Source organism: Epinephelus lanceolatus, chromosome 12, assembly GCF_041903045.1.
Source record: "Epinephelus lanceolatus isolate andai-2023 chromosome 12, ASM4190304v1, whole genome shotgun sequence".
In the NCBI taxonomy this organism is placed as follows: domain Eukaryota; kingdom Metazoa; phylum Chordata; class Actinopteri; order Perciformes; family Serranidae; genus Epinephelus; species Epinephelus lanceolatus.
In genome coordinates this window covers 23248448-23274131 of record NC_135745.1, presented here as the reverse complement: position 1 = coordinate 23274131, position 25684 = coordinate 23248448, and the positions used below count along the sequence as shown (strand labels likewise).

General features: G+C 41.0%; 2 protein-coding genes across 6 annotated transcripts; both read right to left on the bottom strand.

Annotated features, from left to right (window-relative positions):
* Positions 1–9: 9 nt before the first annotated feature.
* On the bottom strand, positions 10–7318 carry orc2 (origin recognition complex, subunit 2). The gene is made up of 16 exons (XM_033651470.2): positions 7181–7318; positions 6852–6926; positions 6498–6653; positions 5184–5270; positions 4996–5085; positions 4871–4902; positions 4669–4726; positions 4215–4516; positions 4023–4132; positions 3801–3933; positions 3531–3627; positions 3307–3453; positions 3051–3222; positions 677–738; positions 459–577; positions 10–357 (listed from the first exon to the last, which is right to left on the bottom strand). Exons 1-16 carry the CDS (start codon positions 7227–7229, stop codon positions 274–276), a joined length of 1773 nt encoding a protein of 590 aa, XP_033507361.2. The 5' UTR covers positions 7230–7318; the 3' UTR covers positions 10–273.
* Positions 7319–8926: 1608 nt separating this feature from the next.
* On the bottom strand, positions 8927–23003 carry LOC117271741 (D-serine dehydratase). 5 transcript variants are annotated; one of them, XM_078173122.1, is made up of 12 exons: positions 22939–23001; positions 22419–22559; positions 21861–21946; positions 20719–20874; positions 20489–20618; positions 17942–18092; positions 17682–17862; positions 15868–15986; positions 14436–14562; positions 11193–11255; positions 9369–9474; positions 8927–9275 (listed from the first exon to the last, which is right to left on the bottom strand). In XM_078173122.1, the coding sequence occupies exons 3-12, from the start codon at positions 21944–21946 to the stop codon at positions 9186–9188; spliced, it is 1209 nt and encodes a 402-aa protein (XP_078029248.1). In that variant the 5' UTR covers positions 22419–22559; positions 22939–23001; the 3' UTR covers positions 8927–9185. The 5 variants fall into 5 exon arrangements, with proteins under 5 accessions (XP_078029248.1, XP_078029250.1, XP_078029251.1 ...); XM_078173124.1 differs by lacking the exon at positions 22939–23001 and adding an exon at positions 22658–22674; XM_078173125.1 differs by lacking the exon at positions 21861–21946.
* Positions 23004–25684: the final 2681 nt, after the last annotated feature.

The window sequence follows — 25684 nt, the reverse complement described above, 5'->3', positions numbered from 1 at the left end:
AACAACTCGTTAGCTCTTTAAGTGTTGATTTTAATTATACAGATGTTGGCTGAAAAGGTGATTACATCAAAACAAGACGTGAATGTCACATTGCTACAATGAGGCATGTCTGACTAATTTAATCCATGATTTTAAACTGTGCAGAGCCTGTAAACTGGGCTCATGTCTTCATCTTGATCAGATGTAACAGGGACTTTATGTCAGTGACAGATTCAACCAAACTATTTGTTGGTAAAGTCAGTGGATGAACTATAAATCTAAAGCCTTCTCTTCTCAGTCACCCTCTTCGTTCTCCAGGAAATCCATCAGTGTGCTGGCGTCCACCGCAACGATTAAGCACTCCACTCCATCTGCACCCTGGAGAATAGTGGGAAGAAAAGTAGGTGAGACAGTCAAGGCTGCGGAGAGTTTCATCACTGATATAGAGTTAGGAATTCTAAAGTGAAACAGGACTCCACCTTGCGCGTCCGTATCAGTTTGTGGTCTCTGAACTCAGTCAGCTGAGTCCTCAGCGTGAGGTCGGAGTTCACCAAGAACGCCTCTCGACAACGCTGGTAGAAATCTTGGAATGACAATCCTGCACACAATGATGGGAACAAATTACACTCACAAAGCGACACACACACATTTAAGGGGTGAAATCTGGACAGCAATTTGAAGGTTTGTGTGTGCACACCTGTGTATGAAGGGTTGTCTTTGTTTTCCAGCTGGAATTTCACCAACAGTTTGAAAATTCCTCTGCAAAAAGAAAACGGCAGAGAGCCATGAAGAATTCAAGCAATTCATTAATCATTTAAAGGTTGACTCCATTTGTGTCAGTGTATTCCCTACAGTAGATGTCGGTTGGCTTTTCCAACAGGGAAGTAAAGCCGTTACATCGCTCTCTTTAAAGCCACCAGACTACTTTGACAAAAACAGTAATTTTACTTAGAACATGAGTTGCTGGTCTACCGCTACCTTGATTTGTTAGTTATCTCTGCCAGGTGTAAGCCTAAAGGGGATATTGTGAAGAGTGTGTGTATCTGTCTGCCCGCAGCTTATCTCGCAAACTACTAGACCTATCAGCCTCATATTTTGTGCGCACATGTATGACTGCATGGTCAAGAACATCTTGTGGTTGTGGTGATTCGGAATTTTAGAAAAACCTGTCGTGACTGTTTTTTAATGTCAATAGCCCTTTTTAGCTAGGAGTTGTGCAAATTTGCAGGAAAGCCCAATCAGTCTTTTTTCAGCATTGGCAGTATAAAAACAAAATCGGGAAGTGCAGGAAAATGCCGCCTATCTACTTTTGTTTATACATAATGCGCCTTTTTCGGGGCAATGGGGGGCGTGAGCAAGTAACAAAACATGTAACTCAGCATGTGACGTAAACAGTGACGTGGGAGGGAAGCCGTGGCTAGTCAGGTGGCGATTCTCTCGTAAATCGGCCCGTTCTTCACCGTCCCCGTCATTTGACGGTTAATGGCCTCTTCGTTTGCGAGGGCAAGGAGGGCGTGCAATTCCTTGTCTCCCCAGTTGCTCATCTTTACAGTGTCTGTCAGGTTTGCGTTTCCCTCGTGCTACTAGCTGATTGCTAACTCCTGCTATCAGCTGTTTCCTGTTAGTCCCACAAGTCTTCAACAGCCCCTCACGTTGCAGAAGGCCGCCTCGGTCTGTTTAAACTTAAAGGGTTCCGCCAATATGTCTACCCTAGGAGGCGGAAAATTGGGCACCTTGGATCAAATCGCCATTCCGCCTCTGTGTGTATAAACGCTCACAGCTTGCTAGCAAAACGGCCCAACATTCGTGGAAAATCTGGCAGTGTAAAAGGGGCTATTGACTGCTGACTCCTTTCTCCTCCTAGTCAGTTGGCAGGGGCTGCAAGTTTTCTGAAATTTGTCTTGGCTAAAACAAGATTAATCGCCTGGTACAGGACACTTTTTAGACTTTTTCGAGGCTCGAAAATGGACAACCATGGAAAGGTGTGGTCTTATTTTGAACTAGAGCATCAGCACATAAATTTCATACCAGATATGTTACATCCCACTATAGTTAGACAGAATGTGAGATAAATTTGTCCCCAATTTTTTATTATCATCTCTGCCATCTTGCGCTGCATTACAGCTGTCGTTGCTGCGGCCCAGCTTTGTTCTGTCTGCTGCATGGTGTCATACCACACCAGGAGTGTTTTGCCTGCATGATTTTGTAGACTTAGAGATTTTGTTGATTTGGTCATTTTCCTTGATACTGGTGCTTCTACCACAGGTAAGTAAGTAGGCTGCATGGTTAAATACTTTGTTTTTTGTCTATTTTAATAGTGTTTATTGTTGTTATTTCTTTCTTTGTTGTGCTGTAGCCTACAGATAAAGTTATGAACAACATGGATCAAAGACAAAAACACATTCATCGTCATAGTTCCATTGTATTTATATTTCACATACAGTGCCTGTGAGGAAAACTTGATGGATGCTTTTGAAACGCACTGTGCTGGGTCTGCTGGAATTAACAGAACTGTCAGTGGCCCCAATCTGGGCTGCTTGGCTGAGATCTGCACTCTACTGGATGCACTTTTCTAGTTTGTTTGTGTTATTGTGTGACTTTCAGATCTTAACTAATGCAGCGTCCACAGCAGTACACTGGTGAGTGCTCATGCCGTGATGCTTCTCCAAACTGGGAGAGTGCTGACCGCCGTTACTTCAGAGGAATAAGGCTTATTTTTGAAGACTGATAACACACAACTCTAAAAGAAGGCTTAGTTCAGTCACAAAATGGATCACTACCTGGGTTAGGGGGGTTTGTATGTAGCAATGTCATCACACAGACACTGACATCAGGTCACACAGGAAAACATTGTTAGAGGAGCTTGGGAAAACAGCATTTTGACACTAAAACATACAATCAAAATAAGAATTTTCAGATTTTAATACATAAGGATAACTGCTGGGAAGCTACTGAATGATGTAAAAACCTAAAAAATACAAAAAATAATGGAGCCGCCCTTTAACAACTCTGACAGTTAATGACATCAAGGTGTGTGTGTGTGTGTGTGTGTGTGTGTGTGTGTGTGGTACCTTGCATTGGGCGTCAAGCTGCGTAGCACGTGTGTAAGGGAGGACAGAGCGAGAGCGCCAGTCTGCTGCACCAGGAGCGAGTTTTCATATGACGTTTCCTCTGCGTAGTGCTTGAAGGTCACACACTCCCACCACAGCCAGTTAAACTGGCTCTGCTTAAACTGGTCCCACACTGGAGACACACAAGAAATATTCAGCTGCGAGAATACATTTCAGTGTAATAACCACAGCAGCACACACACTTAGAAACACCCACCCAGAGGAGCGTTGATGTGGTCTAAAGAAGCCACCAAGTGCAGGTTGGGCAGGGCTGCCAGCTGCCCTAGTGCACTCTGGGTCTTCTCTCCTCGCAGCATCAGGCCGTCGATGTTATGGATTAACAGGTACACATGGAGATCTGGGCCTGCGAGGACATGCTTCAGTTGTAAAACAGAATTCAATGACAGGCAGAGAACAGAAACGACCGACTGACACACTCACTGTCTTTAAGGGTCTGAGTGATGAACTGGATCTGGTCTGAGGGGGTGCGGAAACTTCCCTGGTGCTCCAGAACCTCACATGTCAGAGCATTTAAGATCTGCAATGAAAGCAAAGTATGATGAGTTTTAGGCTTGGACGATATCTAGTTTCATACCTTCCTGGTATTTCAGCGGGGCATGTGGTATATGACTGTATTGTGTGTGGTGTTAAATCTAAGTTGTAACCAACAAAGCTTTTTTATGTTGTAGAGATTCTTCTGTGCATACTGACTGATTTCAGAGTGATGGAGGGGAAGAACCCGTTGACCACAAGGTGGACTTCCTGAGCCAACTGAGACACACGGAAATCCTCCAGCAGAGATTTTTTGCTTCCCAAACCATAGACCAGCACGCTGAATCCCAACCTACACAAAACAAACACAGACTCACATTCCGTCTCTCAAACATCACAAAAGAAAAGACACGATGTAAAGAAAGTGCGAACCACACTCACTGTAACTGTAACATCCATTTGCTAAAGTGCTTTCTGTGTCTGTTGTGGAGCTGCTGGATCTCTTTTGAGAAGCAGGAAGGTTTTCCTTCTAGGAGCTGGACCAACGTCTCCTACAAACACAAAATAAGGATTCAGTTACACGGAAACGCAGCTCATTAAATACATTTATAACGCTGGCTGTTATATACTGACCCTGTCGAGTTTAGGGGTGTGTAAACGCTCCAGGGTGCGGTCTGATGTCAAGACCTTTGAGCTGCCATGGGCTTCAAAGTACTCCTCGATCATACTGGGGGCTTCAGACGTGGTCTTGCTTTTCTTGGCGGGAGTCTTGTACAGAGCTGCAGATAAACCTTTACTGGGCGTTCTTGGAGTCTTTGAGTTCTCCTTTTCCTCTTTCTTTACTTTCTGCTCTTGCTCCATCCCATCTTCATCCTCCTCTTCCCCAGAGTCAGAGGGCGACAGCTCGCTATCGCTGTCCGACCTCATGCTGGGAGCTGAAAGCATCAAACAGCTCAGCTAAAGTCGGACTTTTTATATCTTAAAGGAATGTTTCAGCCACAAAATGACCATTTGTTAGAGATTATCGTTCAACACAATATTGGTTGGCCACCATCTATTTTAATTGTAACATACGTATAACACTCACTTGTTATTCTCTTCCTGAGTCTGTGGGGTGTTGTGGAGACAAACTGAACCTTCTTGCTCTGTCACAAAGAAAATAGAGGTTAACTCTAAAATAACAACATGTTTGACACTGCAGCTTAAAGAAAAATGGCGACATCATTATAAAAGCTTGTAGGATCTGACGTGTAAATGAGAAGTAAGCAAAAAATCCCTTCAGGTCTCACCCTCTGTGGTGTCCTGCTTTCACCTCTGTGGTCTAGTCAGAGAGACAAACAACAGACTTAGTTGTATGTAAATGTACAGGATGGACAGACATGTAAAAGATAAACAGACAGTGTGCTGCACTCACTGCGTCCTGTTCGGGTGGGAGTCGAGGGTTCAGTGTTGGGGGCCGTGCTGAAGGTCACGCTTTTCCCGGGAGTCCGAGCCAACTCACTTGCTGTTTGCAACAACACAAAAACAAAACCAAGTTAAGCATCGTCTGATAAATGCAGCTGATGTCAAGAATGTATGACAGAAGAGGTGGGAGGCTCTCACCAGTCTGGGCCATGCTGTGTCCACGTTTGGCTTTCTGAAAGGTGAAAATGGAGGATCCGGCCATTCTGTACATTCCCTCCTCATCCTCTGTAAAACCAAGAAAATTATGTAACTCAGATGTAACCAGGGACGCCACGAAGACGGATTCTTAATGACTTAATGTTACTCCTTTTTCTTTAGTACCGCAGATACCAGGTGGTAGGGTTGGGCTGGTCTGTAGCCTGCAGACTGATTCTAAATAACCCTCAGCTCATCTTTCAAAAATATACTATATAATTAACACAATATTTTGGTTAATGAAACAAGATCACTTAGTATTTTTGTCATTCACTCCACGATGGCAAGATTATCATGCAGTTTGTAGACATACGCCAAATAGGAACAACACACGGTAAACAAGCAAATGATAATAACCTAAGACCATATATTTCCTGCTTGGTAGCAGACATGGCCACAGCAAAGAAGCGTAAAGTCAAGAGCAATGGCCGCCGCCCTCAGGAGCTGTGTAAAGTTGAATACTTTTTCACTTAAAGATGAAATGGTTGCGTTTATATTTGTATGTGATTTGTTTTTTTTTAATAACACACATGGATGCAAAAAGCAGCTGGCCACCAGTCATTGCCACATTATCTGATCTGGACCCCATTCAAAATAGTTTGGACACACCTGGACGATACAGTCGATGCAATATTACGTGAAATACAAGACTCAACATTAATGCTTGCCCACGGCAAGTAACTCTGTGTTCAGGCAAATGTAACTTCAAAGCCTCGTGCAGGTTTCTGTTAAGACAAGTAAAAAATAACCCCCGATGTCTAATGTAACGTTTTCTGAAAAATAATCTGCTGTATCACTGTAACTAAGTTTTTACCCTAGCCTTACCCTAAGCCTAACAAATCCCACTCCTCTTGCCTAAACCTAATCAATCCAACCAACGAAAGCAACGAGTAGTTACCAATCATAGGGAGAGTAGAGTGGGTCATTGCTTTGCTATCCTAGGATTTGTAAATCTGCTAAATAAGTGTTCTAGTCTGCTGTTAAATGCCAAATGATGAAGAAGAACATCTAACAGCACGGAAGAACAGCAACACACGAAAGACAGTCTCAAGTGCAGCTGCAGCGACAGCTCCACATTGATAAATCGTGAAAATACGATATATTTTAATATACTGCATACAAACTAAGTCTACTCTCGTTGATGCAAATGGAGTGAACAAAGTCATCATTTAGCAGCAGGCTGAATAAAGTTCAATAAAAACACCCTTACAACACAAAGAGAGGTGGAAAAACCCTGACAGGTAGACCTTCACTCACCTTCTGCGTTGTCTGCTCCCAGAGCTTGGACGTAGTTCTGCTCATCAAGGACTCCATTTTCATCCCCATCATGTTCTGCATCCTCTCTGGCCCGTCGTCCAGCTGGGCCCTTAAACTTTACCATCTTCTGAACGGCCCCACTGCTGCTCTGCACACCTTAATATTCATACACAGACAGAAAGAGCAGTCAGCAGTGGTGGAGGAAATACTCTGGTCCTTTACTTCAGTTAAGGTATTAATACCACACAGTGAAAACACCAGTATGTATAAAAGTCCCACTTAGTGATAGTTAGCCACCTGCAAACAACATAAACTATGTAAGCAGGAGAGGTGAAGTGAGTGTGTGGCTCTTACCCTCCTGTTTGTCCACGATGTGCTCCAGAGCATCTCCATCACCGATGAACTTCACCTCCAACACACTCATCATCACTGCAGGGAAACACAACAGACAGTGTGACAGCAGCTAGCTTAAAGCTAACGACTCAGCAGTGCCTTAAACACAACACAAACACACTTAGCTTCTATAGCCTTTACTGCTTTTAATGTAACGTTAGTTCTTCTCTGTCAGTCAGTGTGCTGTACGTTACATTAGTCTCTCCGTGGACATTAGTCTCTCCCTGAACGTCTCACAGTAAAGTGTAACAGTAACGTTAGCTAACCGGGTCTAAACGACGGTAACTTACCGGATAATGAGTCCGTATCGTCCGAGAAAAACGTAAACAAATCTTTCATAAACTGAGAACCACACTGTGTGCTGGTGTGACAACTTTCCGCGCCATCCTGCTGAAGTTTTTAAACCACGTGACAAGTAAAAGGTCACACGGTGGCCAATCAGAGCGTTAGCTTCCGTGAAAACAACATTTCCCAAGATGCACTTCGCACGGTGCTTCACAACTGCAGTTCACTGGCTGCTGAGACTTCAGATTTATGATTTTAATCAATTATAACAGCGATAATGATGGTAATGAATGATAGCTAGTACAATAATAATAATAATAATAATAATATTAATACCATATAAGTGGCATTATACTTCACTGTTATTACTGAAATGTTAATCACAGTGACACCTATTTAAAAATGTGCCAGAAACGTTTGCAGACCTATTATTAAAAAAAGAGAAAAAGAGGAGAAAAAGAAGTAGAAATTGAGAACATGGGTGGGCTATGAGACAATGGGCCCATGGGCACAAATATGCAAAAGGCCCCACCACCTCTACTACATTGGAGCAAGACACACAGACTTTGTGGTGGTTTGCCTCTTTGTGTTGTTTTTTTGCATGTCTTTGTGGTTTTGTGTCTCTGTTTTGTAGTTTTGCATTTCTTTGTAGTCATTTTGTGTCTCTTTGAGTTAATTTTGTGTCTTTTTTTCAAGAGTCTTTTTTTGGTCCTTTTGTGTCTCTGAATTAATTTTATGTCTTTTTTAGTCATTTTGTGTCTGAATTAATTTTATGTCTTTTTTTGGTCATTTTGTGTCTCTGAATTAATTATATGTCTTCTTTGGTCATTATGTGACTCTTTGCGGATATTTTGTGTCTCTTCACAGCTCCTTTGCATCTCTTTGAGGTCATTTTGAGTCTCTTCCTGGTTATGTTAATTTAAGTGACATTTGCAGGTGACCAGAAGGGGCCCCTGGGCCTGTGACTGGTACGCCCATTAAACTATTCTTAAAAAAAAAAAGAGAGAGAAATAAAAATCTTGTAATTTCTCGTTTTTCTGAAACAACAAAGGTGGACACTAAACCTTTCTCATAATTTTAAATTCATATTCTTGTTAATCCAGAAAATTTCTCATGAAATCTTTGCTCAGAATTCTAAGATAATATAATATTTTTACTCCCTGACTGCACAAATATACATCATGATGAACTCACAAGCAGCCATGGGCGGATTATGAGACAACAGGCATGATTAGGTAATTTGGGGTCTCTTTTTTGTGTGTCTCGTTGCGTTATTTGTTGTTATTTTGTGACTCTTTGCAGTTACTTTGCATCTCTTTGTGGTAATGTTGTTTGTTTTGTGTCTCTTTAAAGTAATCTTTATGCCTTTTGTGGTCATTTCGAGTCTCCTTTGGGTCATTTCACATTAATTTGAGTGACATTTTGCAGGTGAAAACCAGGGGGACCCCTTGACACTTTGGGCCCCTGAGCCTGTGCCTGATAGGCCCGTTCAGTAATCAATCCATGCCAGCAGCTGTTGTTCTGTAGTTCAAACTGTGGGCAAAGCCTCTCCCACATTTTCAATAATTACATTTAGTGACTGAATATTGCATACAAAACTAAATAAAATATATTTAAAACATTCACGAACACTTCTTTAAGAGCAAGGTTCAAAGAAGCATGTCTGGCTACATTCAATTGTGTATGGACAGTCTCCTGCTGTCTTGGTCTAACTGACACTGACATACTGACTCATTATAAAGACACTGATGTAAGAAAGAAAGAAAGATTTATTTATTTAATCATTTAAAAGCAGACAGATGTGTTTTTTCCCTTATTTCCTCCATGTTGCTTCAGATAAAAAACAAACAAACTGGGGAGTAAGTGTACAAAAAGTAGATAATCCGTGATTATGGAATAGCTCTACATTTATACTTTGGAATGAACTACAGGTAGCAGGAGTAGCTCGAGGAAGTTGTTCTTCCAGGGTTCATGTAGCTATCCTAACAAGGTGATGTATGATTGAGCTGTTCACCAGCCACGTGTTGGTGTCCACTTCCCCACCAGACGGCCCTCAGAGTGCACATAGTACACGGGATGCATCGCTGCACTTGCACACGACTGTAAAAATCAATAGATTTAGGGTCAAACAAGAGAGTGACACAATAAAACACACACAGCATTGAACTTCACTCCACTCTGAACTGTACTCACATGGTAGGGGATCAGAGTGAGCAGAGAGCCCAGGGGGTATTTACTGTAGTCCAGCTGTCCCGACATGGGCTCCACTCTGCCGTGCTCCTGGGTCATAGACAACAACCTGGAGAGAAATATGTACAGTAAAGGCCAAAAGTTTGGACACACCTTCTCATTCAATGCGTTTTCTTTATTTTCATGACTATTTACATTGTAGATTCTCACTGAAGGCATCAAAACTATGAATGAACACATGTGGAGTTATGTACTACTTAACAAAAAAAGGTAAAATAACTGAAAACATGTTTTATATTCTAGTTTCTTCAAAATAGCCACCCTTTGCTCTGATTACTGCTTTGCACACTCTTGGCATTCTCTCCATGAGCTTCAAGAGGTAGTCACCTGAAATGGTTTTCCAACAGTCTTGAAGGAGTTCCCAGAGGTGTTTAGCACTTGTTGGCCCCTTTGCCTTCACTCTGCGGTCCAGCTCACCCCAAACCATCTCGATTGGGTTCAGGTCCGGTGACTGTGGAGGCCAGGTCATCTGCCGCAGCACTCCATCACTCTCCTTCTTGGTCAAATAGCCCTTACACAGCCTGGAGGTGTGTTTGGGGTCATTGTCCTGTTGAAAAATAAATGATCGTCCAACTAAAGGCAAACCGGATGGGATGGCATGTCGCTGCAGGATGCTGTGGTAGCCATGCTGGTTCAGTGTGCCTTCAATTTTGAATAAATCCCCAACAGTGTCACCAGCAAAACACCCCCACACCATCACACCTCCTCCTCCATGCTTCACAGTGGGAACCAGGCATGTGGAATCCATCCGTTCACCTTTTCTGCGTCTCACAAAGACACGGCGGTTGGAACCAAAGATCTCAAATTTGGACTCATCAGACCAAAGCACAGATTTCCACTGGTCTAATGTCCATTCCTTGTGTTTCTTGGCCCAAACAAATCTCTTCTGCTTGTTGCCTCTCCTTAGCAGTGGTTTCCTAGCAGCTATTTGACCATGAAGGCCTGATTGGCGCAGTCTCCTCTTAACAGTTGTTCTAGAGATGGGTCTGCTGCTAGAACTCTGTGTGGCATTCATCTGGTCTCTGATCTGAGCTGCTGTTAACTTGCCATTTCTGAGGCTGGTGACTCGGATGAACTTATCCTCAGAAGCAGAGGTGACTCTTGGTCTTCCTTTCCTGGGTCGGTCCTCATGTGTGCCAGTTTTGTTGTAGCGCTTGATGGTTTTTGCGACTCCACTTGGGGACACATTTAAAGTTTTTGCAATTTTCCGGACTGACTGACCTTCATTTCTTAAAGTAATGATGGCCACTTGTTTTTCTTTAGTTAGCTGATTGGTTCTTGCCATAATATGAATTTTAACAGTTGTCCAATAGGGCTGTCGGCTGTGTATTAACCTGACTTCTGCACAACACAACTGATGGTCCCAACCCCATTGATAAAGCAAGAAATTCCACTAATTAACCCTGATAAGGCACACCTGTGAAGTGGAAACCATTTCAGGTGACTACCTCTTGAAGCTCATGGAGAGAATGCCAAGAGTGTGCAAAGCAGTAATCAGAGCAAAGGGTGGCTATTTTGAAGAAACTAGAATATAAAACATGTTTTCAGTTATTTCACCTTTTTTTGTTAAGTACATAACTCCACATGTGTTCATTCATAGTTTTGATGCCTTCAGTGAGAATCTACAATGTAAATAGTCATGAAAATAAAGAAAACGCATTGAATGAGAAGGTGTGTCCAAACTTTTGGCCTGTACTGTATTTCATCAGAACTTCAGTCACTCTCAAATTTAGTACTGAGACTAGAAACAAGAGTAGGTAGCATTACTTTAGGTTTGGGTGTCCTTCAATCACAGCATATCCAGTGGGAAGTTTTCCAGCTCCGTCTAGACTGAGAGCAGTGATCAAAAACAGGTTTAAAGACAATATGGAAACAATAGAGAGCTGCAATGATGATATTAAAGTAGAATTACTGCCTCAATGACTAGTCAAGTTGCAGTTTACATCCATGTCTGTCCAGTCTCAAACAATATATAAGGTGAAATGGAAATTATACTTCCCAATAAGAAACATGCTGTCTTCATTCAGAGACTATTTTTACAGTGGCCTTGATAGAGAGCTTCGTCACATGGTGCAATGAGGTGAAGCTCAATATCAGCAAAACCAATGAGCTTGTGGTGGACTACCAGAGGAACAGGACAGAGCACAAAGTTGAAGCCATGACAGTCAAAAAATGCTTCAAATATGGATGTTGGTGCAAAGAAACTACATATTCCAAACATGGATGCACACACATCTTAACCCCAGCAGCACAGACGATGATGTCTCCCCTTCTGTTCCTGAGATATGACGTTGAATAATGACCAGAATAGTGTTTTTGCAGAACATTATGATACAGTGTGGTTGACCTTTGACCTTTTGGATATACAGTCAGGTCCATAATTATTTGGACAATGATACAATTGTCATCATTTTGGCTCTGTACACCACCACAATAGGTTTTAAATGAAACAATGAATACCTGCTTAAAGTGCAGACTCTCAGCTTTCATTTAAGGCTTTTTTCAAAAATGTAGTATGAACTGTGTAGGAATTACAACCATTTCTTCACACAGTCCCCCGACTTTAAGGGCTCATAAGTATTTGGACAAACTAACATAATCATTAATTAAACAGTCAGTTTTAATACTTGGTTGCAAATCCTTTACAGTCAATGACTGCCTGAAGTGTTGGACACATAGGCATCACCAGATGCTGGGTTTCTTCCCTGGTGATGCTCTGCCAGCCCTTTACTGCAGCCGTCTGCACTTCCTGCTTGTGTTTTGGGTGTTTTGCCCTCAGTTTTGGCTTCAGCAAGAGAAACGCATGCTCAGTTGGATTCAGGTCAGATGATATGACTTGGCCATTGCAGAACATTCCACTTCTTTGCCTTAAAAATGTCTTTGGTTGCTTTTGCAGTATGCTTCAGGTCATTGTCCAACTGCACTGTGAAGCATCGTCCAATGAGTTTTGAAGCATTTGGTTGAATCTGAGCAGATAATGTAGCCCCAAACACTTCAGCTTTCATCCTGCTGCTCTTGTCAGCAGTCACATCATCAATAAATACAAGAGAACCAGTTCCACTGGCAGCCATACATGGCCATGACATAACAGTACCTCCACCATGCTTCACTGATGAGGTGGTGTGCTTTGGATCATGAGCAGTTCCTTCCCTTCTTCCTTCTCTTGTCTTCCCATCATTCTGGTAGTTGATCTTTGTTTTATCTGTCCATAGTATGCTGTTCCACAACTGTACAGGCTTTTTAGATGGTTTTTGACAAACTCTAATCTGGCCTTCCATTTTTAAGGCTAACTAATGGTTTGCATCTTGTGATAAACCCTCTGTATTTATTCTAGTGAAGTCTTGTCTTGCTTACAAGAGCAGCAGGATGAAAGCTGAAGTGTTTGGGGCTACATTATCTGCTCAGATTCAACCAAATGCTTCAAAACTCATTGGACGATGCTTCACAGTGCAGATGGACATTGACCTGAAGCATATTGCAAAAGCAACCAAAGACATTTTTAAGGCAAAGAAGTGGAATGTTCTGCAATGGCCAAGTCATATCATCTGACCTGAATCCAATTGAGCATGCGTTTCTCTTGCTGAAGCCAAAACTGAGGGCAAAACACCCAAAACACAAGCAGGAAGTGCAGACGGCTGCAGTAAAGGGCTGGCAGAGCATCACCAGGGAAGAAACCCAGCATCTGATGATGTCTATGTGTCCAACACTTCAGGCAGTCATTGACTGTAAAGGATTTGCAACCAAGTATTAAAACTGACTGTTTAATTAATGATTATGTTAGTTTGTCCAAATACTTATGAGCCCTTAAAGTCGGGGGACTGTGTGAAGAAATGGTTGTCATTCCTACACGGTTCATACTACATTTTTGAAAAAAGCCTTAAATGAAAGCTGAGAGTCTGCACTTTAAGCAGGTATTCATTGTTTCATTTAAAACCCATTGTGGTGGTGTACAGAGCCAAAATGACAACAACTGTATCATTGTCCAAATAATTATGGACCTGACTGTATATTGTCAGCATCACATTATTTTATCCTATTAGACATTTGTGTGAAATTTTGTCATGATTAGCGCAAGAATTTTTGAGATGGTGGGAAAAAAAACATGTCACAGTGACCTTGACTTTTGAACTTCGACCACTATATTCTAATCAGTTAATTTGTTGTTTCAGTCCAAGAGGACGTTTGTACCGAATTTGAAGAAATTCCCACGAGGCGTTCTTGAAATACTGCGTTCACAAAATGAAAAGAATGCAAGGTCACAGTGATCTTGACCTTTGGCCATCAAATTCAAATCAATTCATTTGAGAGTGGCTGTTTGTACCAAATTTGAAGAAATTCCCTCAAGTCTTTCTCGAGATATTGTGTACACGAGAATGAGATGGAGGGATGGAGAGCCTGAAAACATAATGCCTCAGGCCACGGCTATCGTGGAGGCATGAAAACAGGTTTTGTGAGGTCACAGTGACCTTCGACCACCAAAGTCTAATCAGTTCATTCGTGAGTCCAAGTGGACGTGTGTGCAAAATCTGGAAGTATTCCCTCAAAGCATTAATGAGATATTGCGTTCATGTAAGGAGAAGGATGCAAGGTCACAGTGATCTTGGCCTTTTGACAACCAAAATCTAATTAGTTCATTGTTGAGTTTAAGTGGACATTTGTGCCAAGTTTGAAAAACATTCCCTAAAATATTACGTTCATGAGAATGGGCCAGTAAAACCTGAAAACATGATGCTTCAGCATAAAAATCAATAATGTAGCGGTGAGTAAAACATGTGGTTAATGTATCTGCTCCAGTTGGTGAACATCATCAGCTGAGAGGAAATAAACTCTAGTTGATGTATGGGACTTTTACATATAAATGAATGTAACTCAACGTTCTGTTGGAGGAGGATCTAAGTCAAAAAGACTTGAGGAGAGTGCATCATTAAGGATTATGTCATCGTAGAACGGTGAAGAGGTAAAGTTCATTCTGCAACCACAAAACAGGGCAAACAATAATGATGGAGGTACCTGATGCCAGTCCATCCACAGTCAATCAGGAGCTGGTTCCTGTGAGGACAGTGTCCGATGACTCTCGTCAAAACCCTCACAGCCACATCGTCCAGAGTGCATGAACCAATCACAGACTGCTGCACATCTAGTAGACAGGAAAAGAAAAAAAACAAACAAGAATGAGACAGATGAGGTTACATAGACCAGACCGTTGACCACCAAAATCTAATCAGTTCATTCTCCAATGTCCAAATGAATGTTTGTGCTAAATTTGAAGAAATTCCCACAAGGCGTTCTTGAGATATCACAAACTAATCAGATTATCGTTGATTCCAAATTGACATTTGTGCCAAATTTGAAAAATTTCCTTTAAGGTGTTCTTAAAGCCGCTACAAGGAACTTTTAACTGGATATGCAAAAGTCTCTCGTTTCTGCTGATGTCTGTGCGTGACCTACAACAGCAAATGAGACCATCGGTGTGAAGATAACCTATTTCTATATAGTGTATATCCATACCTTTAGGAAACTGTCTCCGGGTCCGCTGCAGGTCGCTTCCAGGACGAAGCGATTTACGGCACCCAGACGGCACCCTTTATCTTACCGAGCTGCTTACATTTAGTGACTCTTATAAATAGTCGCTATTCCTCCTCCTCGACCCGACGTCCACAGGGAGTTAAAATAGCAGCAATCATCGGGTAAAAGTTCTGTGAAAGCACTGGACTCACCAACAGTCAGCCACGTCTCAGTCACAGAGAAAATCCAATCCTCGGGAAGTCAGGAAATCCTTCAGGATAAACGTTTTGTTCGCTAGCGATCTAGCATTTACCAGCCCAATCCTGGCAGGAGCCGGCGGGTCCACGGTGTTAGCTGTCCGGGGAGCCACACACAGAGGCCGCAGGTTGCGCAGATTCACCCCGCGCCAGCGGGGACGAGGAGAGCAGGGGCTGCAGGGCTGGAACATCTCATCCAGGCCGACGACAGGTACCAGCCAGGCGTCGACAGGGTCCAGCGAGTGCCGAGAAATAAAGAGGCGAGGCACCGAGGTGGAGCTGGGGCGCGGCAGAGGTGAGCTGGGATCCCCGATAGGAGCGGGGGCAAAGTTTTCCCGTCTTGTTGTTTCATTCATCCCCAAATCAAACACATGCGCGAGCCAGGTAAGCGTCTTTACGACAATACACACTAGAGCTCATGGGAAATGTAGGCTTCATTCCGGCAAAACACTACGGTTTTTGTCCACAGGGTCGCCAAAATCAACTCAAAATGAAAGTTCCTTGTAGGGGCTTTAAGATATCGTATTTTAGAGAATGAGACACACGAGGTCACAGTGACCTTGACCTTTGACCACCAAAAACCAATCAATTCATTGTTGAATCCAAGTGGACACTTGTGTCAAATATGAAAAAATTCCCTGCTAACACTGATACAACTACAGCTACATCCGTACACACACCGTAGAAGCCGTAGTTTCCAGGATGTACCTCGCTGAGCTGCCCCATGTCTTTGACTGGGTGACTACAGGAAGGGGTGGAGCCAATGCTGGACTTACAGGTGATACCGACAGCCTTCAATCTGAAAACAAAACCAGAGAAGTTTACAGAAAGAACATATCAAGAAAGCATTTCACAAGACATAAATATAATGGATTATTTACTTGTAAGTGCACTAAGGCCTTAATGTGATATAGTGGTAACTATCAATAAGGTTACACAACTTAAATCTGCATTAATTTTATTTTTTGGCCACTTGGGGGCAGTGCAACAAGCTGCAAACACAACACTGAACTACTAATATGGCAAACATGTTAGCAAACAGTCCATTTACACATCCACCAACAAACATGATGCAACATTATCATTCAAGTCCAATATTCACTCTACTTTAAGCTCCAGTTTGTAGAGCCCCTCTGGGGTCACATGGTACAATTAGAATTACTGCCTCTTGGTTGTATGCCTCCGCGAACCAGACAAGATTCTCTTACAGTTTACATCCATGTCAGTGAAAACATGGATAATTCACACACAGAAGATCTATACAATCGGCACAGTTTCAAGGTAGACACCCAAGATTAGTATGTGACCAAATGTCACCCCTTCTGTTCCTGAGATATGACTTTGAATAATGGCCAGATAAGTGTTTTTGCCGAAACTTATGTCACAGTGAAGGTGACCTTTGACCTTTTGGGTATAAAATGCCATCACTTCATCATTTTATCCTATTAGACATTTGTGTGAAATTGTGTCATAATTAACATATGAATTCTTGATTTATGGTCAAAAGATTGTTTTTTGAGGTCACAGTGACCTTGATCTTTGACCATCACAATCTCATCAGTTCATCTTTGAGCCCAAGTGAATGCTTGTGCCAAATCTGAAGAAATTCCCTTGAGGTGTTTTTGAGATACCATATTCATGAGAGTTAGACAGACTCAAGGTCACTGTGACCTTGACCTTGGACTACCACACACTAATCGATTTATTTCTTGAGTCCAAGTGGATGTTTTTTTCCAAATTTGGACAAAATCCCTCAAGGTGTTCTTGAGATATCTTGTTCATGAGAATGAGACGGATGGAAGTTCACAGTGACCTTGACCTGAGACCACCACAAACTAATTGGTTTATTTCTTGAGTCCAAGTGGATGTTTGTGCCAAATTTAAGGAAATTCCTTCAAGGCCTTCTTGAGATGTCACCGTCACGAGAATGAGAAGGATGCAAGGTTGTAATGACTTTGACCCTTGATCGCCAATTTCCAATCAGTTCGTCGTTGAGTACAAGTGATGTTTGTGCAAAATTTTTAAATAAATTCATGGTCCTCTTGAGATATTGTGTTCTTGAGAGTGAGAGAGATGAGGTCACAGTGACCTTGACTTTTGACCTATGACTACCAAAATCTAACCCGTTCGTCGATGAGTCCCAGGTGATATTTGTGCCAAATTTAAGGAGATTAATGAAGGTGTTCTTGAGATATTGTGTTCTAGAGAGTGGGACCTGTGGACAGACAACTCAAAAACGTACTGCCTTTGGCTATCGCCGGTGCAAGCCAAAAAAAGAAACTTGATGTGTAAATCTGTGTGAGAGGGAAAAAATGGACTTCTTTTAAAAACTCAGGTAAAATGGTACAGGTAGGTCGAGAGTAAACCAAATGTAATTAATATTAAAAAAGTGCCTCATGTGCCTGAGAAAACATTGAATGTATTTTAACCAATCTCTGTGGCAGGTTACATACGACATGACTGGCCTGTACTGGTCTTATATTTTTTTCCATACTTTTCCATGAACTGCAGAGTTAGGTTGGTGGTCTCCTGGGCGACGGCCTGTATCTGCTCCACTCCTCTGCAGTTATAGCTGTTCCCACAGTGAGCGTACACTCCTGTCAGCTCCACACCCTCCGTCTTGGCGATGGCCTGAGCCAACCTGAGCGCCTCAGGGTCTGAGTGCAGGACACCAGCTACAGCAAAGAGCAAACAGAAGATCAGCAGGCTGTTGACTTCCGCAGCTCAGCAGCTGAAGATGAGTTGTGTGTTTACCTCTCCCGTTGCCACAGTCCAGTTTGAGCCAGACATGCCACAGCCGACCGTCTCTCAGTGGTCTCTTTTTGAGCTGATCCAGAGCATCAGGATGATCCAGTAAAACTTGGAAGAGATCCAGCCGCTCTGACAGGGCTGCACAGCGCTCCACCTATAAACACACACACATATTCAGACATAAGCGAGTGTGATTCAAGTCAAAAAAGCAAAAAAAATTATGTCAGTATGTTTATTGCATTGTGATCACTTGATTCAGTCACACAAGACATTAAGTAAGTAAAATACCAAAATCTATTTTAGTTTATAATACAATTATATTTTAACATAATATATAGTATAACATACAATACTTAATTTATATTACACATGTACTACATACTAATTATCATATGGTCAATATAAAGGTTACAGTTAGTATGCAAGAAATCAATTTAACATTTAAAATTATGCAACTGTGACTTCAGAATTCACAAAAACAAAACAATTGTTATTTGATTTGTCATTAAATCTTTTGGGTTTTTTTTAGATCTTCACAAAGCTGTTTCAGCACCACCTGCAGTTGTTTTAATGAAACGCAGCAGTGAGCAACTTCTCCATTACTTTTATGCAGAGGCGTTTTTCACAGCAGACATTTTGACTTGTCAGAGAAGGAAAACAGCAGGAAAAAATGTAAATAATAACATTAACGATGACTCTGTTTAAAGTGAGCCAGCATGTGCAATTCCAGCTGGCTACCAAGAACTTTAGTAGGGCTGCCCCCTAACAGTCAATCACACAGTAGTTGGCAAGATTTAATTTTGCTTAGTCGCAGAAAAAAACAAAACAAAAAAAATGTGAAACTCTATTAGGAGCTGTGCCTTGTCAAAATAAATCAAAACCTATATGACTGGACCATGTGGGAGTTTAATTTGAAAGGACAGACACAGGAAGTGGCCACGCTCAGCAGTCAGACAGGAGTCAGGTTAATTTCCAGGGCTGATACCTGCGGTTATTCCACAGGCTAGTTAATAACATGTCGGGCAGGAAATCCAAAGTGTGGGATCATTTTGAGAAGCTGAAGGACGAACCCAAGGTGATATGTAAACTCACCTTCATTGGTCGACTACAAACATGACGTATCATCTGAAACATGGAAGTAGCTACATGCCCATTAGCCACTTAGCACAATCATTACTGCTTTGCCGACAGCGTCATTAACAGGCGGCTCGCTCAGTGTGTGACGTGCACTTGTAGATAAAATATAGGCCTATATTAATGAAGGTTCATTAGTACGGGTTTGTATTTCTCTGTAATGTAGCACAGTGTTAACAATGTTACTGATACTATTCTTTCTCACACCTTCAACTCAAACCATTGTGTTGCCCCGCTCAAGATATATAATTTAATAGTTAAATTAGTATCGTAAACATGCGGGCGACTAGTCGACTAATGGCCCTAAATGATGACTATTGGTTGACTAGGAAAATTCTTAGTAGGGGGCAGCCCTAGATATTAGACTTTGATATTTGGTTGAATTTCAGTTGTGATGTCAGGTGACCAAATTCTCATGTCAGAATGTTAAGTGCCAGCATCCATTTGACATTAAAAACTGGCAATACTTGACGGTGATATATTGTTGGATTAAAGTTGTGCTGTTTAGTAACAAAAATCCACTGTCTTCCAAATGCCTCATGCCATCATCATCTTGACTGAGAGTAACAACATTTAGTCGTAAGGTATGAAGAATAACATCAACGTCCACACATGGAATTGTAATGTCATTAGACATTTAAAATATCGTCAACCCGATTTTCATTCCAACCAAAATTCAATGTCTGTCTGATGTAAGAGTCCACTGTCTTTCTGATGTCATATCCTCCCTTTTCACTAAAATTAGCACATGTATGCAGTTTTTTTAAACACAAAAATCCAGCAAAAAATAGGCTATACTCCTAGCCTAGATCCCTTTCAGATTACCAGTAGACCACAGCTGCATACACGCCTCTGCATCAGATGAGTATGCCTTTCTGTTTTTTTCCCCTGGTGTGTCACGTTCAATGTCACAGACGGGTTAGTAAGATTAGTTAGTCGCATTGATTACCGCTTCACTATCTTCTTCCCTGACGCCATGACCACGGTCAAAAAACTGCATTTCTCTGCCCATCTAAATACGGCCCTGTCTGTATGGAACTGCCACACAGTGTTCACAAGTGGTATTAAAGGAAAAACAAACAAAAGCAAACACAAGGACAGCTTTCTCTAACAGCGGCTGTGTACAGTGGGAAACGGGCTATGACATCTGGTGCCAGCTGAACTGAAACTGAAGACACTTAATAGAATTCAGCCATTTTTTATTTTATCATTAAACACGTGCTTTTTATGTCCAGCTGTAAAAATGTCTCCTATGAAACAGGCCTCTTGCTTTATGGGACAACAGTGTACATTTACAGCACGCTCAAAAAAGTTGATTTCAGGATGCATACTGACTGTTTGAGTTAACTTAATTTTGTCATTTTCAATTATAACAACATACAGAACTGGTGTTTACAGTGTGTGAGTTGAAAGGACCTTATCAAAGGGAAGAGAGTACGCATAGAGGATGTCATCAAACCCGTGGTCGGCATAGAAACAGGCCTCTGCCAGCGTGGAAACCACGATGCACCTCCGTGATCCACCTGTCATTATGTCAGCGCACTCACTAGACATAAACACAGATACACAGACCTCATCAGTGTCTCAGACAGACTGAATAAATGTATTGTAGGAGTGTGTGTGTATGTGTGTGTGTGTGTTCATACAGGGTTTTGTGTGTCTTCACGTGTGGCCGGAGCTGGACCCCCAAATTCTGACAGCGTTCGATCATCCTCTGGGCATTTCTCTTCACTTTGTCCACATCCAACACCAGAGCAGGGGTAGACAGGGTGGAGATGGCCTCTCCCTCCATACTGGCAGCACTGGGACAAACAAACACATACACACACACACACCCCAGTTACTTCTAATGCAATTAAATTCTTGTGCATGACTGGCTTCAGCCCACAAGCTCGTGACAATGACTCTATTCTTCTCATAACAAACATACAGTTAGTGGTGAAAGGGAGTAAGTACATGAACTCAAGTACTGCACTTAATTTAAAATTGACATAGTTGTACTTAACTGAGTATTCCCATTTTATATTACTGTCCCAAATCCCTCACCAAAACGTTAACATTAAACATTAAACAGCTTTACTCAGTGTTCTTACCGCTTTAAATCACCTGGTCTGTTTGTTCTGAGGAGGGAGAGACATCCTGCTAAAAAAAAAACCCACCTGAACATCTGGGGCCGGTTGCATAAAAAAAACACCAAGTTAAGATCCTAGTTAAGGTTTCCTCCAAATAAATCAGTTGCACAAAAACACCCTTAAGTCTTCTCCTTACGATTTCCTAATAATGTTCAATGAAGTATTTATGGTTTTCTCCTTGTCTTGGTTTCACACTTAAGGAATCCCTCAACAGCTGCACAAGAGGTTTTCTTGTCTTCTTTTCTTCTGCCATTTCTTCCACTATCTAACTATAAGCCAACTTTGTGAGATGATAACAGGCATCAGAAGTGTGAAAGTGTGAGTCCAAGCAAACAAACAATCTTTATGGAAACTTTAATTACTGTAAAATCTCTTTCAAGGCAGTAAATGAGTTAATGTCTTTCATTGACTAAGGGAACCTTTTAAGGGATTCTGTGCAACTATGTAAGTCACCCAGCTAAGGAGAAATTAAGTCTTAAGATGTCATACTTCAGGAGAAAACTTAAGGTGTTAATTAATTAAATTATCAAAGAGAAAAGATGAGCACAGAATTGCCTGTGTTAGGTAAGCAAGGTAAGCAGCTGGTCTCTGACATGCCAAACAGCTTTGTATAAATGCTGAGTTGTAACCTGAAACTGCTTTATTCAGTGTTTTACCGGTTTAAATCACCAGGTCCGTTTGTTTTGGAGAGGAAGAGACCTCTGCAGATAATTCGGCTCCCAGTAAAAAACCTCCTGAACATCTGGATCAGAAATACAATGAGCATTTTCAGTTATCAGAGGAAAAGAGGGTGAGCACAGATTTACAAGCAGCCTGTCTCTGACAAGCCAACCCTTGTAGAAAAAACACTGAATTATAACATGAAACTGCTTTAATCTATGTTTTTATGATTTAAATCAACAGGTCCGTTTACTCTGGGGAGGAAGAGACATCTGTGGATAATTCGGCTCACAGTAAAAACCTCCTGAACACTGAATAGTGAAGAAATCCTAACCGGGAGACGTTTCAGCTGGTTGCAATTTGCAGCCCTCACCACTGGATTCAACCTAAAAGTCCCCCTAAAACCTAGACGCTGGACCTTAAGGTAGCAACGTATGCTCAGACAATGGTTAGTGCCCACGAATAACGTTGCGTATTTGAGGTAAAGTCACCGTGGTTAGGTTTAGGGAAACAAAGGTGGTGACGGTGTACCTTAAAATGTCTAAAACACTCACTCGGTTTCGGACACCCGTGTCCCGAGGAGAGTCCCGTGAAGACCACCTAGCGCCCCGACCCGCGTCCTTAAAGGACCGCTTCCTTGGTTGCTCCCATCAGCGCCTTGGTAACGTGACCGCACCCTCCCAAAGACATGGGTTCTGCACACAGTCAATGTAATATGTAGGAATATTGGTGCATTACTTTGTGCAATAAAAGGTATGAACAGTGCACGAGACCAGTCTGCATCAGCACATACCTGCATTTCTTCCCAACTCTGTGCAGTTTTGCAAGGCCTCGTGTTTATGTAACTACTGTACAGACTTGGAACTTTGAACTACACACCAAAATGTTTTTTGGGTTATTACACAGCCCTCATTTTCCCACTGAATACATGTTTAAAAAGGTTTAAAAAGCTCTATATTATTATTATTTTTATTATTATTTTAGCAACAGCCATTGTTGACTCTTCGACATATCTAACAAATATTAAAACTAGACAATGCATGGAAGTTGCATTAACCATTACAGATGACTTACCGTTAGGCAGTGATTCTACTTTCTCTCCGACATGTGATAATGTTGTAGTCACGTCACTTACGGTGTCCTGGAGTGGTCAAACCTCCTGACCGGATTGAGTCATTCACTGATACAAAGCAGCTTGGGAGAAATTCTTTATGAATAATATATTAAATAGATTTACTTTAAAAAAAATATTGCATCCAGTATTTTCAACAAAAGAGACAATGTAAAGATTTAGACTTCATATTGAAAATTATTTTATTTTCTGTGAAGGACGAGAATAATTTGTGATTTGTTTTATCACTGTATGTATGCCAGAATATTTTAGGTGGATATTAAACATAATTTAAGAAACTAAAGTGACTAAACTCCAGTGATACTGGATTTGTACCACTTTTTTTTTTGGAGAGAATGCCAAGTGTGTGCAAAGCAGTAATCAGAGCAAAGGGTGGCTATTTTGAAGAAACTAGAATATAAAACATGTTTTCAGTTATTTCACCTTTTTTTGTTAAGTACATAACTCCACATGTGTTCATTCATAGTTTTGATGCCTTCAGTGAGAATCTACAATGTAAATAGTCATGAAAATAAAGAAAACGCATTGAATGAGAAGGTGTGTCCAAACTTTTGGCCTGTACTGTATATATATATATATATATATAAATATATAATATACTTTTGTTTCTTCAATAAATAAATAAAATTATTAATAAAAAAAGCACCAGTTTGATTATATGGAGGCCCATTCCCTCCTATGTGATTAAAAAATCGTCTAAGCCAATTATAATGACAAACTCTTTTTTTTTAAATCACTTAGTATCTAAAAAATAATGCCTTAGTATCTGTTGTCAATATCTTTGAGATACTAGTGATTATTTTTGAGATACTAGGTCATTATTATGAAATAAATAAGTCATTATCTTTGAGATACTAGTGATATCATGTCATTATTATGAGATAAATACATCATTATTTTGCTAAACAGTCATTATTTTGAGATATTATGTTAGTATTTTGTGATACCAACTCATTACTTTGAAATACTAAGTCATTATTTTGAGATAAGTCATTATTTTTGCAAATGTAAATTATCATCTTAAAATACTAGCTCATTTCTTATTCTAAAAACTTCAGGATTTTTTTTTTATAACATTGGTGGCAGAAATGGGCTTCCATTTTGATGTGTCACTCTAAATAAAGATTTACACTCATTCTTCTGCACGAGCACCAGGATAGGCAAAAACAACAGGCTTGACAAACATGAAATAAAAGTATATCCTTGTGTGAATGTGATTTCATGGGGCAAAATTTGATTACTTTATATACTGCGTGGTAGCTTCATCTACAATATTGTGTCATAATTTATTACTTGATTTGGCAAAATGTTTATTTTGTATTAATTGTATGAAACTGCAAAATGACTAGGAACTAAAGCTGTCAAATAAACGTGCAGTGAAAAGTTTATTTGCCTTAAAAATGTGTAAACGCTCGGAATTGTATAATGTAATGGATTAGTCTGAATACACTGTTGAATTTGCAGCTCTGTATTCCTGTGTACAGCAGAGGGAGCCAAATGCACTAACCCCCATTTTCACACTTGATATTATGGATCAAGACACTTTGTCTCATTGGATCCAAATAATTTTGATTTCAATTATTAGTATTACATTCAAGAAGGGCGAACTGTATGATGTATGTTTGTGTTACATTTTCAATACGTCTTTTCTTTACTAAAATCATTGTTGAGAGCCACTTCCATTCCTCTCAGGGACTGTTCCTAATTTATTTCGACAAAATGTTAGTTGACAAGAAAGGTCATTAATTGGCAGGATTTTATTGATCGCTTAGTTGCAGAAAAAACAAACAAATAAACAAACAAAAAACAAACGTGAAACTCTGTCAGGAGCTGCATCCTGTCAAAGTAAATCCAAACCTATATGACTGGACCATGTGGGAATTTAATTTGAAAGGACAGACACAGGAAGTAACCACGCTCAGCAGTCAGACAGGAGTCAGGTTAATTTCCAGGGCTGGTATCTGTGGTTACTACACAGGCTAGTTAATAAAATGTCGGGCAGGAAATCCAAAGTGTGGGATCATTTTGAGAAGCTGAAGGACGAACCCAAGGTGATATGTAAACTCATCTTCATTGGTCGACTACAAACATGACGTATCATCTGAAACATGGAAGTAGCTACATGCCCATTAGCCACTTAGCACAATCATGACTGCTTTGCTGACAGCGTCATTAACAGGCGGCTCGCTCAGTGTGTGACGTGCACTTGTAGATAAAATATAGGCCTATATTAATGAAGGTTCATTAGTACGGTTTTGTATTTCTCTGTAATGTAGCACAGTGTTAACAATGTTACTGATACTATTCTTCCTCACACCTTCAACTCAAACCATTGTGTTGCCCCGCTCAAGATATATAATTTATTAATTAAATTAATATCTTAAACATGTGGGCGACTAGTCGACTAATGGCCCTAAATGACGACTATTGGTCGACTAGGAATATTCTTAGTAGGGGGCAGCCCTACAAATCAGCTGAAAAACTGAGGCTTTTTTCAACTCCAGGAGTTCATCCTCAACTTTCACCTTTCAAATGCCAGAGGGTAACTTCTAAAATCTAATCACTAATTTATGATGGAGGGAGGGTCATTCATTTTCCCTCAGTCACTCTGGGAGGCTCAAGGAGAAATATTTGTAGCTATGGAGAGGGTAAAAAACAAAAAACCAAAGTGACACCCCAGCTGCCACC